At 30.6% G+C, this 15633-nt stretch overlaps 1 protein-coding gene across 1 annotated transcript; it reads left to right on the forward strand.

Moving 5' to 3' along the window:
* Window positions 1-3604: 3604 nt before the first annotated feature.
* TRIADDRAFT_62062 (uncharacterized protein) lies at window positions 3605-14728 on the forward strand (the record flags this gene model as incomplete). Its single annotated transcript, XM_002117977.1, has 11 exons — window positions 3605-3962; window positions 5624-5656; window positions 6096-6152; window positions 7482-8468; window positions 8686-8764; window positions 10114-10162; window positions 11316-11400; window positions 11554-11585; window positions 12056-12161; window positions 13633-13803; window positions 14583-14728. The coding sequence occupies 11 exons, from the start codon at window positions 3605-3607 to the stop codon at window positions 14726-14728; spliced, it is 2103 nt and encodes a 700-aa protein (XP_002118013.1).
* Between the last annotated feature and the right edge of the window lie 905 nt (window positions 14729-15633).

The raw sequence follows: 15633 nt of genomic DNA on the forward strand, positions 1-15633 counted from the left end.
CCATAATGATCACATATCACCCAGTGTCTTACATACTTTGGTACTTGGGTCACCTTTAAATTTGCGGATAATATCTAGATAATTAGTAGATAGTGAATATCTATTCTAGTATTATCAATTCCTACCGAACGCAGTAAACTGTTTATTTCTCAGGATATCCGATTTTATCTATAGCTGTATAACAAGCTGCTAACATCATAGCTAAGTCTCTCTTGAAGAATCTGCGTGCTACAAATCTAAATTTACAACGATGAAAAATAGGACTATTATATAAATTTAAACTACGAGCCTACTGTCAGGTCTGTCCTCCCCGACATCTACTTACAGCACGACAGTAAATACTCAGAATTTTCTATCGTTATGAGGACAGCAACTTTTAGGCAAATCTGAACCCAATATTTATCGAAAATAAAGTCAATTTATGGTCAATTTACTTAAGTATTCCAAGATAAGTTATTCTGTGTAATCTACATTGCGATAGCAACGCAAAAGTCACAGTACTTTATAACACCGCACATTATATCCTATATTTGTGAAACACGCAATGTATAAGCTTACCTACTGCTATCTATAAACTCGGAATTTTTGGACTTGACTCAATTCTATTTCGTGAGTTGATGGTATTAAGGCTTAATTTAAATGCGTTGTGATACTCCATTTTTTATCTGTTGATTCCACTAAAATGAAGGATACAAAGCTTAAAGGAAAATAAGACTTGTACAATTAATGCTGTTCTTTTCTTACGCAGATAAGAATTTTACTGCAATGTAATGGTTACGGCCAATGTCCGAAGTTGGTCGTAACATAACTATTAATTAAGTGCCGAAGAAACAGTTTCAGTATTTAGAAAGTCGATATTTTTGTCACTCTTTTAGAACTATATAAATTCTACGATACCGTAGCCTTAGGCGTTGAAGAAAAATTACTTCTCTCTTTTATTAACGCGAAAGATATCTATTATAATGTTTGATTCATTGAAAAAACTAACAGTAGATTTATTATTTTACTTTTTTGTGATCATTGCAAGTTCTTTAGCATTATGGCTCTTCTGCTTATTATACCAAAGTTCTTAATTCTTATTTATTAATATCAGGTCATAAAATTACTTTAAAGCTAATCTTGTACTTGATTTTGATCTCTATTATTCTTGAAGCTCATATTATACGTCCTTGTTTGATTTAATATGCAAATAATATGATTTACTTGGAATAAATTACATACTATAATCAATTATCAATAATTTAAACTTTTTAAATCTTAGAAAACAAAGTATCATGAATAGCCAAATTATTCAAGTATATTTGCATTGATTCATGTAAAGAAGTGGCTTAGTGTTCTCTAGCCTTGCATCTTGCAAATGAAAGAGTGCATGCGGGCTATGCATTTTATAGTTGTTTATGTAATAGAGTTAATATGGTCTTATATTTACTCCTTTGTTAAATTTAGTGTTGTTTAAAAAGCGAGACTTTAATTATGATAAATAATTACTCATATTAAGATAAGATAAACAAGTTGACTTCGGATACTATAGTAAAGCGTATAGATTTCTTTGCTATATAGAAACCATATTCTAGAATTATGATCTGTTACGATTGTTGTTGTTTACGATCCTCGCGATTTAAACAAGTAGAGTATAAAAGATAATTCTCTAGTTTCTAAAGTTAGTCCTGAATCCGGAGATCTATAGCATTGTATACTATCTCTTTCTCAGTATAGACACTAATAAACGATATTTCTAAAATCCTCTACCGAAACCGAATAACTTCGTTTACAATTCATTTTAAGATGACCGTATTTTTGAGATCAGCTTCCGTCTTGTTGAAAAACAAGAAATTCAGTATTCAGAGCACTAATTAGCGTATTCAAATACTTTAATGGCGAATAATCATTCACATCATAAAATTACTGTAATACAATGAGTCAGTCTTCTAACAGCTATATTGATCTCTTCTAACAGCCATATTGATAACAATATCTTGTTATCAATTATTTCAAGAATTATTGGCTGAACAGTGATTTAGTAACGTAAGGAAATGACAGTAAACGCAGCAGAGTCACAGAAGAGGTTTTATACCTAGGAATAACGATTCTAGATTTTAAATTAAGCCTAATAACATTATTCTGCATTAGTCAGTATTATTATAATCGCGTTTAGTTCTCCAAGAATGTAGATAAAGCTGTTTGCTTCTTAAATTTCTTAGATACATCAAGTGGAATAGAAACAGGTTAAACTTACTGTAACAAAAAACCAGTAAAATACTCGTTTGGTCTAATTTCGATCAATCTTGATAGCCGGTTCATTACTACGACATTTGTTAGCAAATTCTAGAGATGTTGTAGTGATTTACTTGCAGATATCTCTATTTTGACTAATTTAAAAACGATAATTTCAAATAACTTTTAGGCATTAACCGTGATATTTTGTAGATGTGCAGCTGAAAAATGGTAAAATTGAGTATTAAAGAACAATTATGTGGACAACTAATAATTTAATGATGACGAAATAGGCTTAATGAAAAGCCTATTAAATCACTTATTCTTTTTTAGCGTCATACAGTGGCTGGAACTATGTGCAGTAAGTGCTCTTGATTTTCTTATAGCCTAATATAAAATTTAGTCAATTGGTTTTAGTTTCAGTGAGTTCGCAAAATAGATATGAAATAAAGGCATTAGTGGTGAATATTACGAAAGTACAGAAACTAAGCTATGCTTAATAGAGTGGTGATTATTAATTGTTTAGCTTCTTTACTTTAATCGTAGATTGAGTCCTTGGCTACTGACATTATATTTCTTTTCTTATTAAAAGGACAGAAATAAAGAAAATGTGTATATATATAACAGTATACGCGTACAAGCAGTAAGTTATGCATCATATTGTAAGCTAATAGAATGATGGCGGTACGTTATATTATCGGATGAGAATGATTGAAAATGTATTTAAATTGAACTTATAGCAGGATATCACCAACGAAAGGGATTAAAAGAAGCCAGGCGGATTATCTTGAAAGGTTCTCAACTATCCTATTATATCAATTAAACAATTAATTTTATTATTGCATATGATTAAGGATTACGACAATAAAACGGAAGAATTCTTAATACTTTTTCATTGTTTTATGAGCAGCCTACCCGAAATAAGCTCTATTCTACTCTTATGGTAGCATAAATAAATAATGTTTAATTATAAATTAGGCGCTACATGAAGGCGATGATTTACCACAAGCTGTGTGCCATAAAAATATTAGAAACAAAAGTATTTTGTTTATGATTAACTTAAGGCAGTAATGTACGTTGTTTGTATTCGTTTCGGTACCGTAAAAGTTATTGCTATTTTACTAGATAACTAACGATACAAGAAAGGCGATGATTCACAGCAAGGTTTTTGCTATAAGAACGTTAAAAACAAAAGTTTTCCATTTATATTTGGTTTAAAGCAGTAATATGCGTTGATTTTATTCTTTGCAATCACAGTTGTAGCCATATCACGAGACTACTTTAGTCTAGATTGACAATAAGGAGAAGAACTGTGATTGCACTGTAGTCTTTTCTTATAAAAGCAAATGTCTAAAAGTAGTTTTTCAAAGTTATTGCCTCTCTGTACATCATGGACAGTGACGATGATATTTATGACTGCATGCTGGAAAGTTCAGTCAAGCTAGTCTATGATCGAATACTTCCAAAGTTAGAAAGACAACTACCGACGAAAAATTTTTGTAAAGGAGCTTTCAAACTTGGAATAATTGATTACGATAAAGTACTGACAGCGTCTCATGAACATATTAGTCCGGATATTAATAGGAAAATATTGGAATATATCGATTCTGAACAGTTAGATGATATCAAAGATTGGCTATCAATTATGTTTGATGATGAGAAATGCCGTCCAATTGCTTATGAATTCATCAACGAATTAAGTGAATGGAAGTTAGAAGAACTTGTAGAAAATATAAACATAAAAGATGGTAAGAATAGGAGAATAGGCATCGGTTCCGGTACATAACATAATCTGCCTTTATGACTTCGTTTGTGTCTTTTAATCCTAAGTCACGATGACATGTTAACTAGCTATGCTTTCCATACTCATTGCTGCGTTTTTTTAATGTTCATAAAGTTTATATTAATAGTTTATTAGTATTTCCGTTACGATAAATTGATAAGACGAGATCATTAATAGTCTTTAAGGAAAAGACCTCATGATCATATACGCAATATTGGTATTTCGTTAATCTTCATGATCGCACGTTGTTCTATCACAGTATTAATTCTTTCAATGTCTAAACATCTTAGTACTTATTAACCTATAACGGCTTAACAGTAAAAGGCTAAACCTATTACTTTGTAGAGCGCTGTAGTTAACAAGATGTGCCAAGGGTCATAAACTACGTCAGCATTATCATTTGTGTTCGATCTACGAACTTTATGTCAAGGATCTTTCGTTTGCAGTTTCACCGTATAATTATTTATAGTATTGGCCGAAAATGAAATTCTTGTCAGTAGTCAGGCATCATTAAAGATCAAACAAACGATTCAATTTTGTGACAACTTCCATTCTAAAATGAGAAAATTGTCACGCCTATATTAATCATGATATTAAAAGTAGCAAATTAGCAGTCAATTTATTAATTGTGCGTGAAAGCTATCATCCTAAACCAAGGGTAAAAGCGGCAATAAGCCAAAACGTCCACGATCTATCACGATATTATTTTTGCTTACTTTACAACTAGAAATGCAGACGATTTGCTCATTCTCTAAAGTTATAGAATTACAACATCTGTCTTAGACTAAATTATCAAAAATAGCTTCAAATCCATGAACTAGTTCTTTTCTTTGTTAGACATAGAAACTAAGTTAGCTAATGTAGATTTTATGTGATTTAGAGGTATCTGTATCTGTAATAATTAATATATATATATATTATGCATTAAACTAGCACAATGTTCGAGATCAAACTGATACCAGAAAAAGTGTGATTTTAAAGGCTAGCTAACACGGTTGCTTTTGCCCTGTCGATTGAAATAGGCGCGATTGCACATTTCTTGACTGCTTCCTTGACTATAATTGATAACCAATCATACCTTAATTCCATACTTTATCTATATACGCAATTTGTCAATCTTGAAACAAAAACTATACTTGCAATAAACGATAATTAATATCTCAGTATCACCATCATAAGATGTTTGCAGTATAAGAGTTATGACCTGCTTAAAAATATTTTGGCTAAGATTGGTTGATAAGCTGTTAAACAGTACTTTCGATTGTTATCATCCTCATGGCTGTAGCTACATTAAATGCTACGAAGAATTTTCTAATTCTCAAACAGCAGGAGCAATATTGCGTGATAGATTAATCTATTTGATATCGACTTACGTGCTTGGTAAATAGAATAAACTGATTTGTAATGAGAAATAAAATTGATAATAATAGTTCCAAATAACTATTGCATGTACACAGTTGATTTGTTCTAAATAGATGACAAATTTTAAAACTATTCATACGCGCATTAATATGACTTATATGACTTAGATGTCGGTAGATTTGTACTTTACAGGAAACTGAATCTGATGCTATACTTGATATTCCTTTTGTTAATCTTAAATTTAATTGATTTCCTTTATTATAGGGTACATTTTGATTTCAGACAAGCTTATTAGCGGTAAGATCTACAAGATAGTAGAACGTATTAAAATTTAAATAGCTTACATAAAAGTCTATAGATATTCTAACTTAAGTCTATAAAAAGTAAAAGTGATGAATTTTATTGATCTTGCCTGTTGAGCTATTGCAATTATCTAATATTATCAAATTTTACAAATTTTTACCATTTTGAATAAACAATCTTCAATAATTATATGTTTCATCATTTAGAACATTAATTTATCCTAAAAGTGTTAACGATTCCAAAAATTGATATATTTTACTAGAATATTTTTAATAGTAAAGCCTCATCATCATTAAAATAATCTATTTTGAATGTACCGTATTTACGATAGTTTGGGTGTACTTGATATACAACAGATTCAGCTTATGCGGGTATACTAATTATGCTTGCACATGGTCCTTATAATCCTTTTTGATATTCTAATTTTTGCTAGTATCCAAGCTTGATTCAGTGCAAATGGATGTGGATGAACCGGTTATAATTGTTCAAGGTAAGTTATAAAATCATTTTACGGCTTTAATTAAATTTTAGCTACAGTCTTTAAGAGTACATCACCAACGATCAGAAAATTATTTGACATTAGCTAAACGTCAATTCTACTGGTATCAAGCTGTAGTGGCATAAAATCTTTATTTTGACTTAAGATGATAGTGTTATGTAGTGAAACTGTTAGATAAGCTGCTATTGTCAACATGCTATGTAGGAGTAAACTAGATGTAACTTGAAAATAATACCAAACCTAGGGCTGTTGCCAATAATAGATATATACAAGTAATGTTTGGGATAATTCAAGTATGTTGATTTCAGCTTCGTAGAATATAATACTTATCATAGAATTTAATTCTTATACTAAGTTCTGTAAGTGTTAGGTGAAGCTGTTCGAAATCGTTATGATGTAAACAAGTTAGATAACGTGTTTAAGCAGTTACGCTTTTCTGTTATTGTTGTTCTTAGCCCTTCTTTTCTAAGATCTGCTGTTATAAGAAGTTTTCCTTGTCTGTCAGAGCTTGTTGTACTATTACGTAGTATCTCAATCAATAGAGAATCAGCAATAAGATCTGCTATTATAAAATTATTTGTGAGATCTACACTCCAATTATATTATAGTTAGTAGAATAGGTTTTGTTACAGTTCGGGCTATAGTTAGTTTACACTTACCGATTTAGCAAAATCAACTTGTCATGTTTACTTTAAAGATTTTGTGTGCCACTGTCACAACTACCCTTGCGACATAAGAAAACAACACAGTCCTTATAGTAAACTTTACCTTAATCCGCAGAACTAATTCCCTAGGCTAGGGTGCAGTAATTTGAATCCTTGCGAAGTACTAACTCGCTCAACACAATATACGATATAAAACTATCACACAACTTAGCCTTAACCTGAATCATATTTTATCGATCACAGTCCTTCTTATATACTCTTTCAGTGGTTATAAACATATTTACTATGCTATTAACATATTTCAATAACAAACATGTTATTAAGATTGAATTATCAAATACGAACATTCGAGGTAATAAACAATTTCATGCGTAAATCTACTTCGACTGCAAGCCCTGTCAAGCTCCTATGTTCTCGATACTTGTAACATATTACTCTATCATCATAATATCATAATAACTTAGGTTATTACTGACAAGAACAATTCCTAAAGTAGTAGTTCATACCTCTAAAAAGTTAAAAAAAAAATGTCATCATAAACTACACATCCAAAACTAAGTTATTTTGATGACTGAGAGCCACATAAGATACATTGTTACTACGTTCTTTAATTATGGTTAACAAAATAATAATTTAAATTGTTTGATTTTAACAGATTCAATTAGTCGCAAAAGTTTTCCCATCAATAAGGATCATTCTGTGGATGTTCCTATCCATGCTGAGGATATAAAACATAAAGTGAATGTTAGCGTTCCTTTTCCTATTCATTATCGTCCGATGTCTACAGAAATAGACATATTTCCACTAGTAACCCGCTTTACAGCTATGGCAAGTGCATCGTTAGTGATCAAGACGTGGTTGCAATTACCAGATTCTACAAGTGATCAAGGCAATATTAGAGACTGTCAATTAACATGCTGGATTCCACACTACAAGCAAATAAAGCAACTGTTTTGCAAGTCAGAAAAATCTGTGCAACAAAATGATAAAATTATAGTCGCTCGTAGAATAAACAGCGATAGCACCAAATTTACAGAAATAGGTACTAAATTTTCTATTGATGAAAATAAAGCAACCGATGATGGCGTTGTAGTAAAATGCAATTGCAGCTATCAATCTGTTATTAATTGGTTTTGGAAGATACCGCAGTGGTTACTCGATGCTGCAAGATTAGGGCCAAAGTATTATTATGACTACTTTCGATATCCAGTTCAATACTTTGTTGGCGTTAAGCCAATGAAGGATAAACCGGGACATTTTACTTTAATAGCCCTTGTAAAGAATATACGTTGTCCGTTACCCTCTCGCATAGGGGATGAATTAGAGTTACTTGCTTCAAGTGGCGATGAAACTAGACTCCTCAGTAGTGGTCGGCTACAAATCAATCTTGCAGGAGATATTAAACCTCTTAACGGATTAATTTGGGTAGAACTATTAAACAAAATTGCTTACTTTGATGGAATGTATTCGGTTACGCAATTTGCTTGTATGGGTCATTTTGACGCCGATAATGGGATTTACTCTAAAGGTTCCGTAGAATTTCGTTATATCGATCCAGGCCCAAATTGTCATCCAGATGCATCTAACCCTGACTATAATGTCGAAAATGAATCCGTTGTTGTTGAGTTTAGCTATGCTATAGGTTATATAAGTGTGTCTAATTTAAATATTGATACTAAACATTATCTCAAAATAGTCCAAATTAAATTTTACATCTGATTAAGAACTTGTTACTGTGGAATTATTTTTAACTTTCCTTGATAGTAAATTATAAGGAGAGGCTTATAAATGGCGTTATTGTAACATGCAATTGCTGTATGTCAATTGAAAATTTATTATATGGTTCGGTCCTTATTTAGATCATGAAATGACAAGAAAATATTCCATAATCCGAGGGAATGTTTCAGATCCTGAAACGACTGGTAAAGTCGACGCAAGGTAAATAAATATTCTAAAGAGAGTTTATGACTAATAGTTGAAATCTTCTAAGATTGAGAGATGTGCTACAAAATAGGATGGTAAAGTTATAAGGTTATTGACGTGCAAGTTCGAATCACGGGTAATGCTAAATATTGAAAGAATAGAATGACAATACTTTACATAGTCAAAGTTAAGATTTCCTAACTGATGGCTCCATATAGTTTATTTTATGCCACAAAGTAAATTAATTATAAGAATCTTTCAAATTTATTCTTATTTACGAAACATTGGTTAGCAAAATTAGTTGACAGTAAAACCGTACCTGATGCAGATTGATTCGTAGACTATCTCTTATATTCTATATGTAGTCTCAGTGATATCCTAATAAGCTAAGTTTAAGTGGGTTAATAGTGGACAATACCCATGAAATAATCTACAATATTGGAAGCAGATTTAAAAATACGGATCTGCTGTTGGCACTGATTCTCAACTATAAATGGAAGTATACGCGGGATTGACGATGCTATTGAGGAAGTGTCTGATATTTACATTGTACACGCGATAAAGTGCCTCAAAATCAGCAATGATCAATTTTCGATAACTTGCAGTACTTACTTCATTACATAAAACTACTTCCACGACCTAGAATAAGTCTAACTAACCCTAATGGATAAGATCTTCTGCTTATATACATACTGTTATATACAATATGACTCAACTATATTTAGATCTAAATTTCTGATGGATCTACATTACATCACATTACTCTCACTAATCTCTAGTATCCAACCATCTTAATAAGACCTTCCTAACTAAAGCTGCAATGTCTATTGTTACTATTTAAAACGGATATGCGCTTAATTCAATCTTAAGACTCCTGTATACGTACAATTTTATACATATAGTAAATATATATTACAACTTTGCATATTGCTTAGCGACTTCTTGCAATCGATTATGCTATTTTTACAACTACATTACTGTTTAAAAATATCTCGATATCTGCAATAATTGACCTCAGTAGCAAGAAAAACTTTGATTGACGATCAGTTTGAGCTCAATCGCATTCAGTTTTAATTCCACCCTAACTATCTTCCTATGAGTGTAATAAAGTATTATATAATCTAAATAATGCCTAGGAAGCTAAACATTACTGTAATCATTAAATTACTCCTGCCCTAATCATTCTTTAGTTATCACCAATTATGTCTCTGATGTAGTTAAAGTTAAAATTTATACGAGAAAGTTCATGTTCTATAAATTTTTCAGCCATCTATGCGATACTTTTATTCGTGAACAACGTGTATTGGAAAAATAATCGATTTAACAATTTTCGACTCAATGCTTTTTGAATTGTAAATAAATAGGTCTCCACAACCCGATCCATTTACAGACACTCCAATGCATAATTCAAAAGTAAGTCTGGTACGTTTAAGAGAAAGCTAATTTAAATACAGGATTGCAGTGGTCTTGATGTTACTTTCCTTTTGACAGTTTATGTCTAATTACATTCTTAACATTAGTGTAAATAATTATTTTACTGTTATATTAATTTAAAATTGTATATTTCTAGTTCTGTAACATCTAAGTAATTTAGATTTCGAAAATATCAGTGACCTTTATTCTTGTTTTCATTAATGTTTTCGATTAGTTCTTATCTCATATCGATATTATATATTTTTCACATTTCCGTGCTGGGAATTTATACGAGTACGTAAACATTTTCGCATTTACGCTAGTGTTAAAATCATTTTTGAAAGACATACAAATCTCGATCTACAGGCCAATACTTAAAATGTAGAATGAAACAATTCATGCTTACCTTTAGGCTTATCTTCGTCGATATTAGCCATTTGTACAAGTAAAAATGCTAACGAACCTTCATTATTGAGGGGCTGCAGTAATTACATATCTCATTTATTTCTAAACTACAAAATTTAAATTTTATTAAGCAACCAAACAATTTTACTTACCACATCATCATACAGAAATTAATTATCAGTATGTAGAATAATATTATAGAAATGTGAAATTATCTATTCAAATATATGAGACATCGTAGCTGAAAACTTCATTTGGAGTTCTAAAATAGGTTATTTAATGATAACTAATAAAGCTACTCCGTAGCATATTTATAACTGGAATAATTTTACTATGAACGATGTCAAAGTTGCCATACAATATTTGATTAATGACAGTATCGTTTTGCCAAGATGATACTGATCAATATAAGTTGATCTTGTTTCACATTAGAGATTTGCTCAATGTTAATAACTCAGATTTTGAGTTAGACGATTGCAAACCTTAGGGGTTGTAAAACCCAAGTACCAAAGGATGTATTACCATTAATAGTAATGTAATCAAAAACTGCACTGGTTGTGCTGCGACTATCCATAGGCAGATCTATAGTGATATCACTAGATTAAAATATAAATGCACACTATGATATTCGATTCACTAAGATATTTTGTCTATCTATTATGGCTAATGGCCTGCTCTGAATTTCATTTATCAAATGGAGTTGATATCAAATAGGTTTAAAAATTAATTTTTCAATCGTTTAATCAAGGAACTATCGCAAAATCTATCTCTGATTGATTCTATAGAAGATACCAGACACTTATGGTATCAGGAAGACATGACTAAAGTTAACGGTTAGTTACTATGAAAAAGCACGGTTTTGCAATAATTGCCATGTTAAATGTCTGATATGTACTATAAATAGTATCGCGTTGAGCTTAAATCTAGCAAAATTTCCGATTTTCTAATAATTCTTAATGCTAATAAAAATTCTTTGTACGGGATAGCCATAGTATTCCTTCAAGATCAACCTATCGGCGTACGTGAAATAACTATTCAATATTTATTATGTGCTTATAAATAGTATTTAGGTTTGATGGTGTCTACAAATTAAAGAATAGAACCACTGTATATTTACTAGTCTATTTCTGTCAATATTTCTACATATATGCTAATCATAGCTTTCGAAAATTTTACTATGCTTCAATTAATCGCTTTAGCGAATGCTGCATAATCTTCATCGAATTATTAAAAATTTTTAAATACATTGATCTGATGATACTCGTATATTAAGACACTTTAATTACTATAATAGTCGATTGCACAAATTTAATAGTAATTATACAATGTTTGTACTTTTATATTTAACATTCATGATAAAGTATAGCTATTAATGCCTTTATCTGAATACAAGTTTCCGACAAGACTTACACATATAAGTAACGCATTAGAAACTAATTAAAATTATGTCGATAAAGTTTTATCCATGATATATCTAATATCCAATAGACGTTTGTGGTTAGAAAAAGTACTCGCCATCATTGTGAGGCAATTAGCGTCAAAGTAACCGTTGATGGTAATATAGGACACTTTCTTTTCAAAAACAACTCAAATGGTAAGTTTTCGAAGAATAGAAGTTTAACTGAAAGTTGCTACCTTTATTTATTGGTAAATTAATCGTAAGGTATGCTTGAATGTGATTCAATTGCAATGTCAGTAGAAGATTGTCCGGTATTGGGAACGATATAAAGACGACACTATATAGAAGATTAAATGATGATAGACGAACATATTTTCCATTCTACTCAAATATTTTGCTTGAAAGATTTGTGTTATTTACTTTACGTATCACTAAAGATGAGATTACGAGATGAAAGCCGCACAGTAAAATGTGTGGCTGTTGTTAAACTTTCTGTTCCTTGCAATGCGTGAATAAGGATAACAGTAGTTGTTTTTCATTAGCAATTATATTGTACATACACGAAAAATGTTGAAGATATTTTTTAGCATCTACTTGTCACAACCCTCACTTGTGGCAAAGGAAAGTAAAGAACTCTAGTGTAGTTACTTAAAAACTTGGGCTATTTCTCCCAGTACTTTCAGTTTCTATGAGAGAAGTATTTGAGAACTCGATTTCTCGGCTGATCTCCACAGACAACTGACTAATTATTACACTATTCTTCACGATATGAGTCTTGCCGTTTCTTGAGCAATTACTCTCTTTATTCTACAAACACGCGCGCTTAAATAGGTTTCTACAGTGAATTCCAATATTAACGAGTGAGAATTCATGCTTTACAAGTTACATTAATTAGTATAATACCATTACTAAATATACATGTCGATATTCTCAGATTTAGATAGCTACAAGCTATCAGGTGTTAAGACGCTTAACCTTCGTCCATATACAGCTCAATTTTTAGAGATTAACATACCTTATAAACCTACAGTGAATTAACTGCTAACAACTTCTATTTTTATCTCATTTCTACCATCCTATTATCAGCTACAAGCGCATTAAAACATAGCACATAACCTTATCTTATCCATTCATAAGCATTCATTAATTTACAGTTACTTAATTAGTAACGGCGTACCGTGACACTACTTTATACTATAAAAATAAATTTTAGAATTAATAAGATTATAAAAGCTATTCTGCTAAAATGTACTACAAATTTAAGTATTATGTTTCTAGCAAAATTGACATGAAAAATAACTTATTACAAAAATACGAATTCTAGTTTTATATTTCATCCATTAATGGAAGATATTGCAAATATGACAATCCTATTACCCTACCCGTCTTATATCGTTCATATTGCAAATGATATACATGTATATGACTCGATGCATAATATTCAGTAGTGAAAGCTAAAAGATATTTCTAATGATATCAACAATCACTAAAATAGTGAATATCCTGATAGTTATAGCCTGACTGTAAACACTTTTATTAACTAAAGGAGAGCCTTGAAATTTCAACAGTTTCAATTTCTGCTTTAATTAATTAATTAAAAAAGTCTTAGCTGTCAAAAATGGATACTGTTTACTTTAAGAATATAATTATCATTGATATATTTCAGAATGGTCTATTGCAGACTTTGAAAGAAAGTTTGTATCACTGGAAGATTTGTTGACCCACTATACTAATAATAAGGACAAAGAGTTACAAGTAAAATTACGATTTCCACGACCAATTCATAGCAATGCAAAAGTAGAACCAGAGACACAATCGCTACCTGGAGAGATTTCCGGTGAGATAGTAAAATTGTAAGATTTAAACATATTTCAGGATAGATTACATTAAAATAAAGTCACTAATTTTTACGTTCAGATATCTATGATGTAAGAGAGCGTTGAGGATATGAAATGTATTTAACAATGTAAATTACATGTCCTTAAATGGTAATATCCAGCAGAAACAAAGCTCATTAAACACCTATGTCTTCTTAATAGTAAAAGTTTTCATTCCTTTTAGAGTAAGGAAATGTAATTTATGATTGAGCTGACGAAATTACTATTCTGAATTCCTTAAGAATCCCAAATTTAGTTATTTAACCCCAAAATAGACGTCTAATATCTTTTCAGCCGTTACATTTAAGATTAAAACTAAACTTGTTATAGTTAGTATATCGTAAATTAATAAAATTGTCGTAGGTAATTAACTAGTTTTGAATAATCTGCCATCTAAAATTACTCGGAAATTACTGAATATGTGATTGGTCATTGTAAATAGTCAGGTCTAGTTAGCGGCAGTAACATCCTGTAATATCAACTAGTCATCAAATTATAATAGCTTATATGTTGTATTGATTGTGGTATATTACCTACTTAGCTACTCCTACTTTGCTAATGCATTAATTTAAACTAAGTCTGTGAAGAAAAACTAACTAAAACAGCAGATGAATGATCTTGAATAAGTTATTACCATTAAAATTGGTTGCAAAATTGTATTGATGATTAGCAAGTTATTTGAGATCAGTAATCGATAAGCTTAGTCGTAATTAATAAATTTTAAATTAAAATTTTCTAGACTGCACCATGCAGCATGTTAGCATTCAAGACTATAATGAAGTATCGAATCTTGAGAAATTCGAGTATATCTTGTCTGATTCAGAAGAAAATACAGGTTTATCAATTGAATTATGGTACCAGTTTACATTAATCATTTCGAAATAGATCAGTTGCTATTCTGCTACCAAAAGACTACTACTATCTACTAACGCTACTAAAGCAATAAATGAAGGTGAATACGTTTACATGAAATCATTTCCGAATGAGTCTAAGGAAGAGATTTTAAATCAACAGCTAAAATCACGAAAAGGTTTTTATTAATATCTTACTGAAACTTTTTAATATCGAATTAACTCTATTGAAAACTGTGAGATAAATTAATGTGTAAATATAATCAATTAACATTTGTTATTAACAAAGACCTAAAAAATCTAATGAACCTATTTATGATAACTCTTATTTCATTTCATTTAATACATTCTGATTAACGATATCATCCTCTGAATATCAACAATTAGCCGTATATGATATACAGGTAACAAACTAACAGTATGTTTCGAGAAAATTTGCATTATCGGCAGTTGCTTCAATATTAAGTTAAAAGTGAATTAATTTTATATCTGACTGACATTATGGTATTTCAGCATAATCTAGCGATCAGGTTTAGTTATCAGTAATTTAGATTAATCTCAGAAATATAGCAACGTTTCATTACCTACGATAAAAATACAATACCTATGATTGAAGGTGAATAGGAGTGGACTAATGATAGGCGTAATAAGTTGCAACTGTCTTAACCTATTTACTAAAATGATAAGGCAGTCTGAGAAACTATATAAGCCTATTGATTTAAGCGGCATTAAGATATTAGATTTCATTTACTGTGACTCATTTTAAAGCTAACGATTGTAACTGCAACCTGAAACGATTTATTGTAACAAGAAGACATTAAAATCTTATTCGAAACTATAAAGTGCCCTGTCAAGGGAGAACTGTAAAGATCGGATATAAGTTTGATGGTTAAAATTATAACAGAAGTAGAATATTTTTGTAGTTATGATGGTCGTACT

The sequence above is a fragment of the Trichoplax adhaerens genome, genomic scaffold, assembly GCF_000150275.1.
Source record: "Trichoplax adhaerens TRIADscaffold_34 genomic scaffold, whole genome shotgun sequence".
In the NCBI taxonomy this organism is placed as follows: Eukaryota; Metazoa; Placozoa; class Uniplacotomia; order Trichoplacea; family Trichoplacidae; genus Trichoplax; species Trichoplax adhaerens.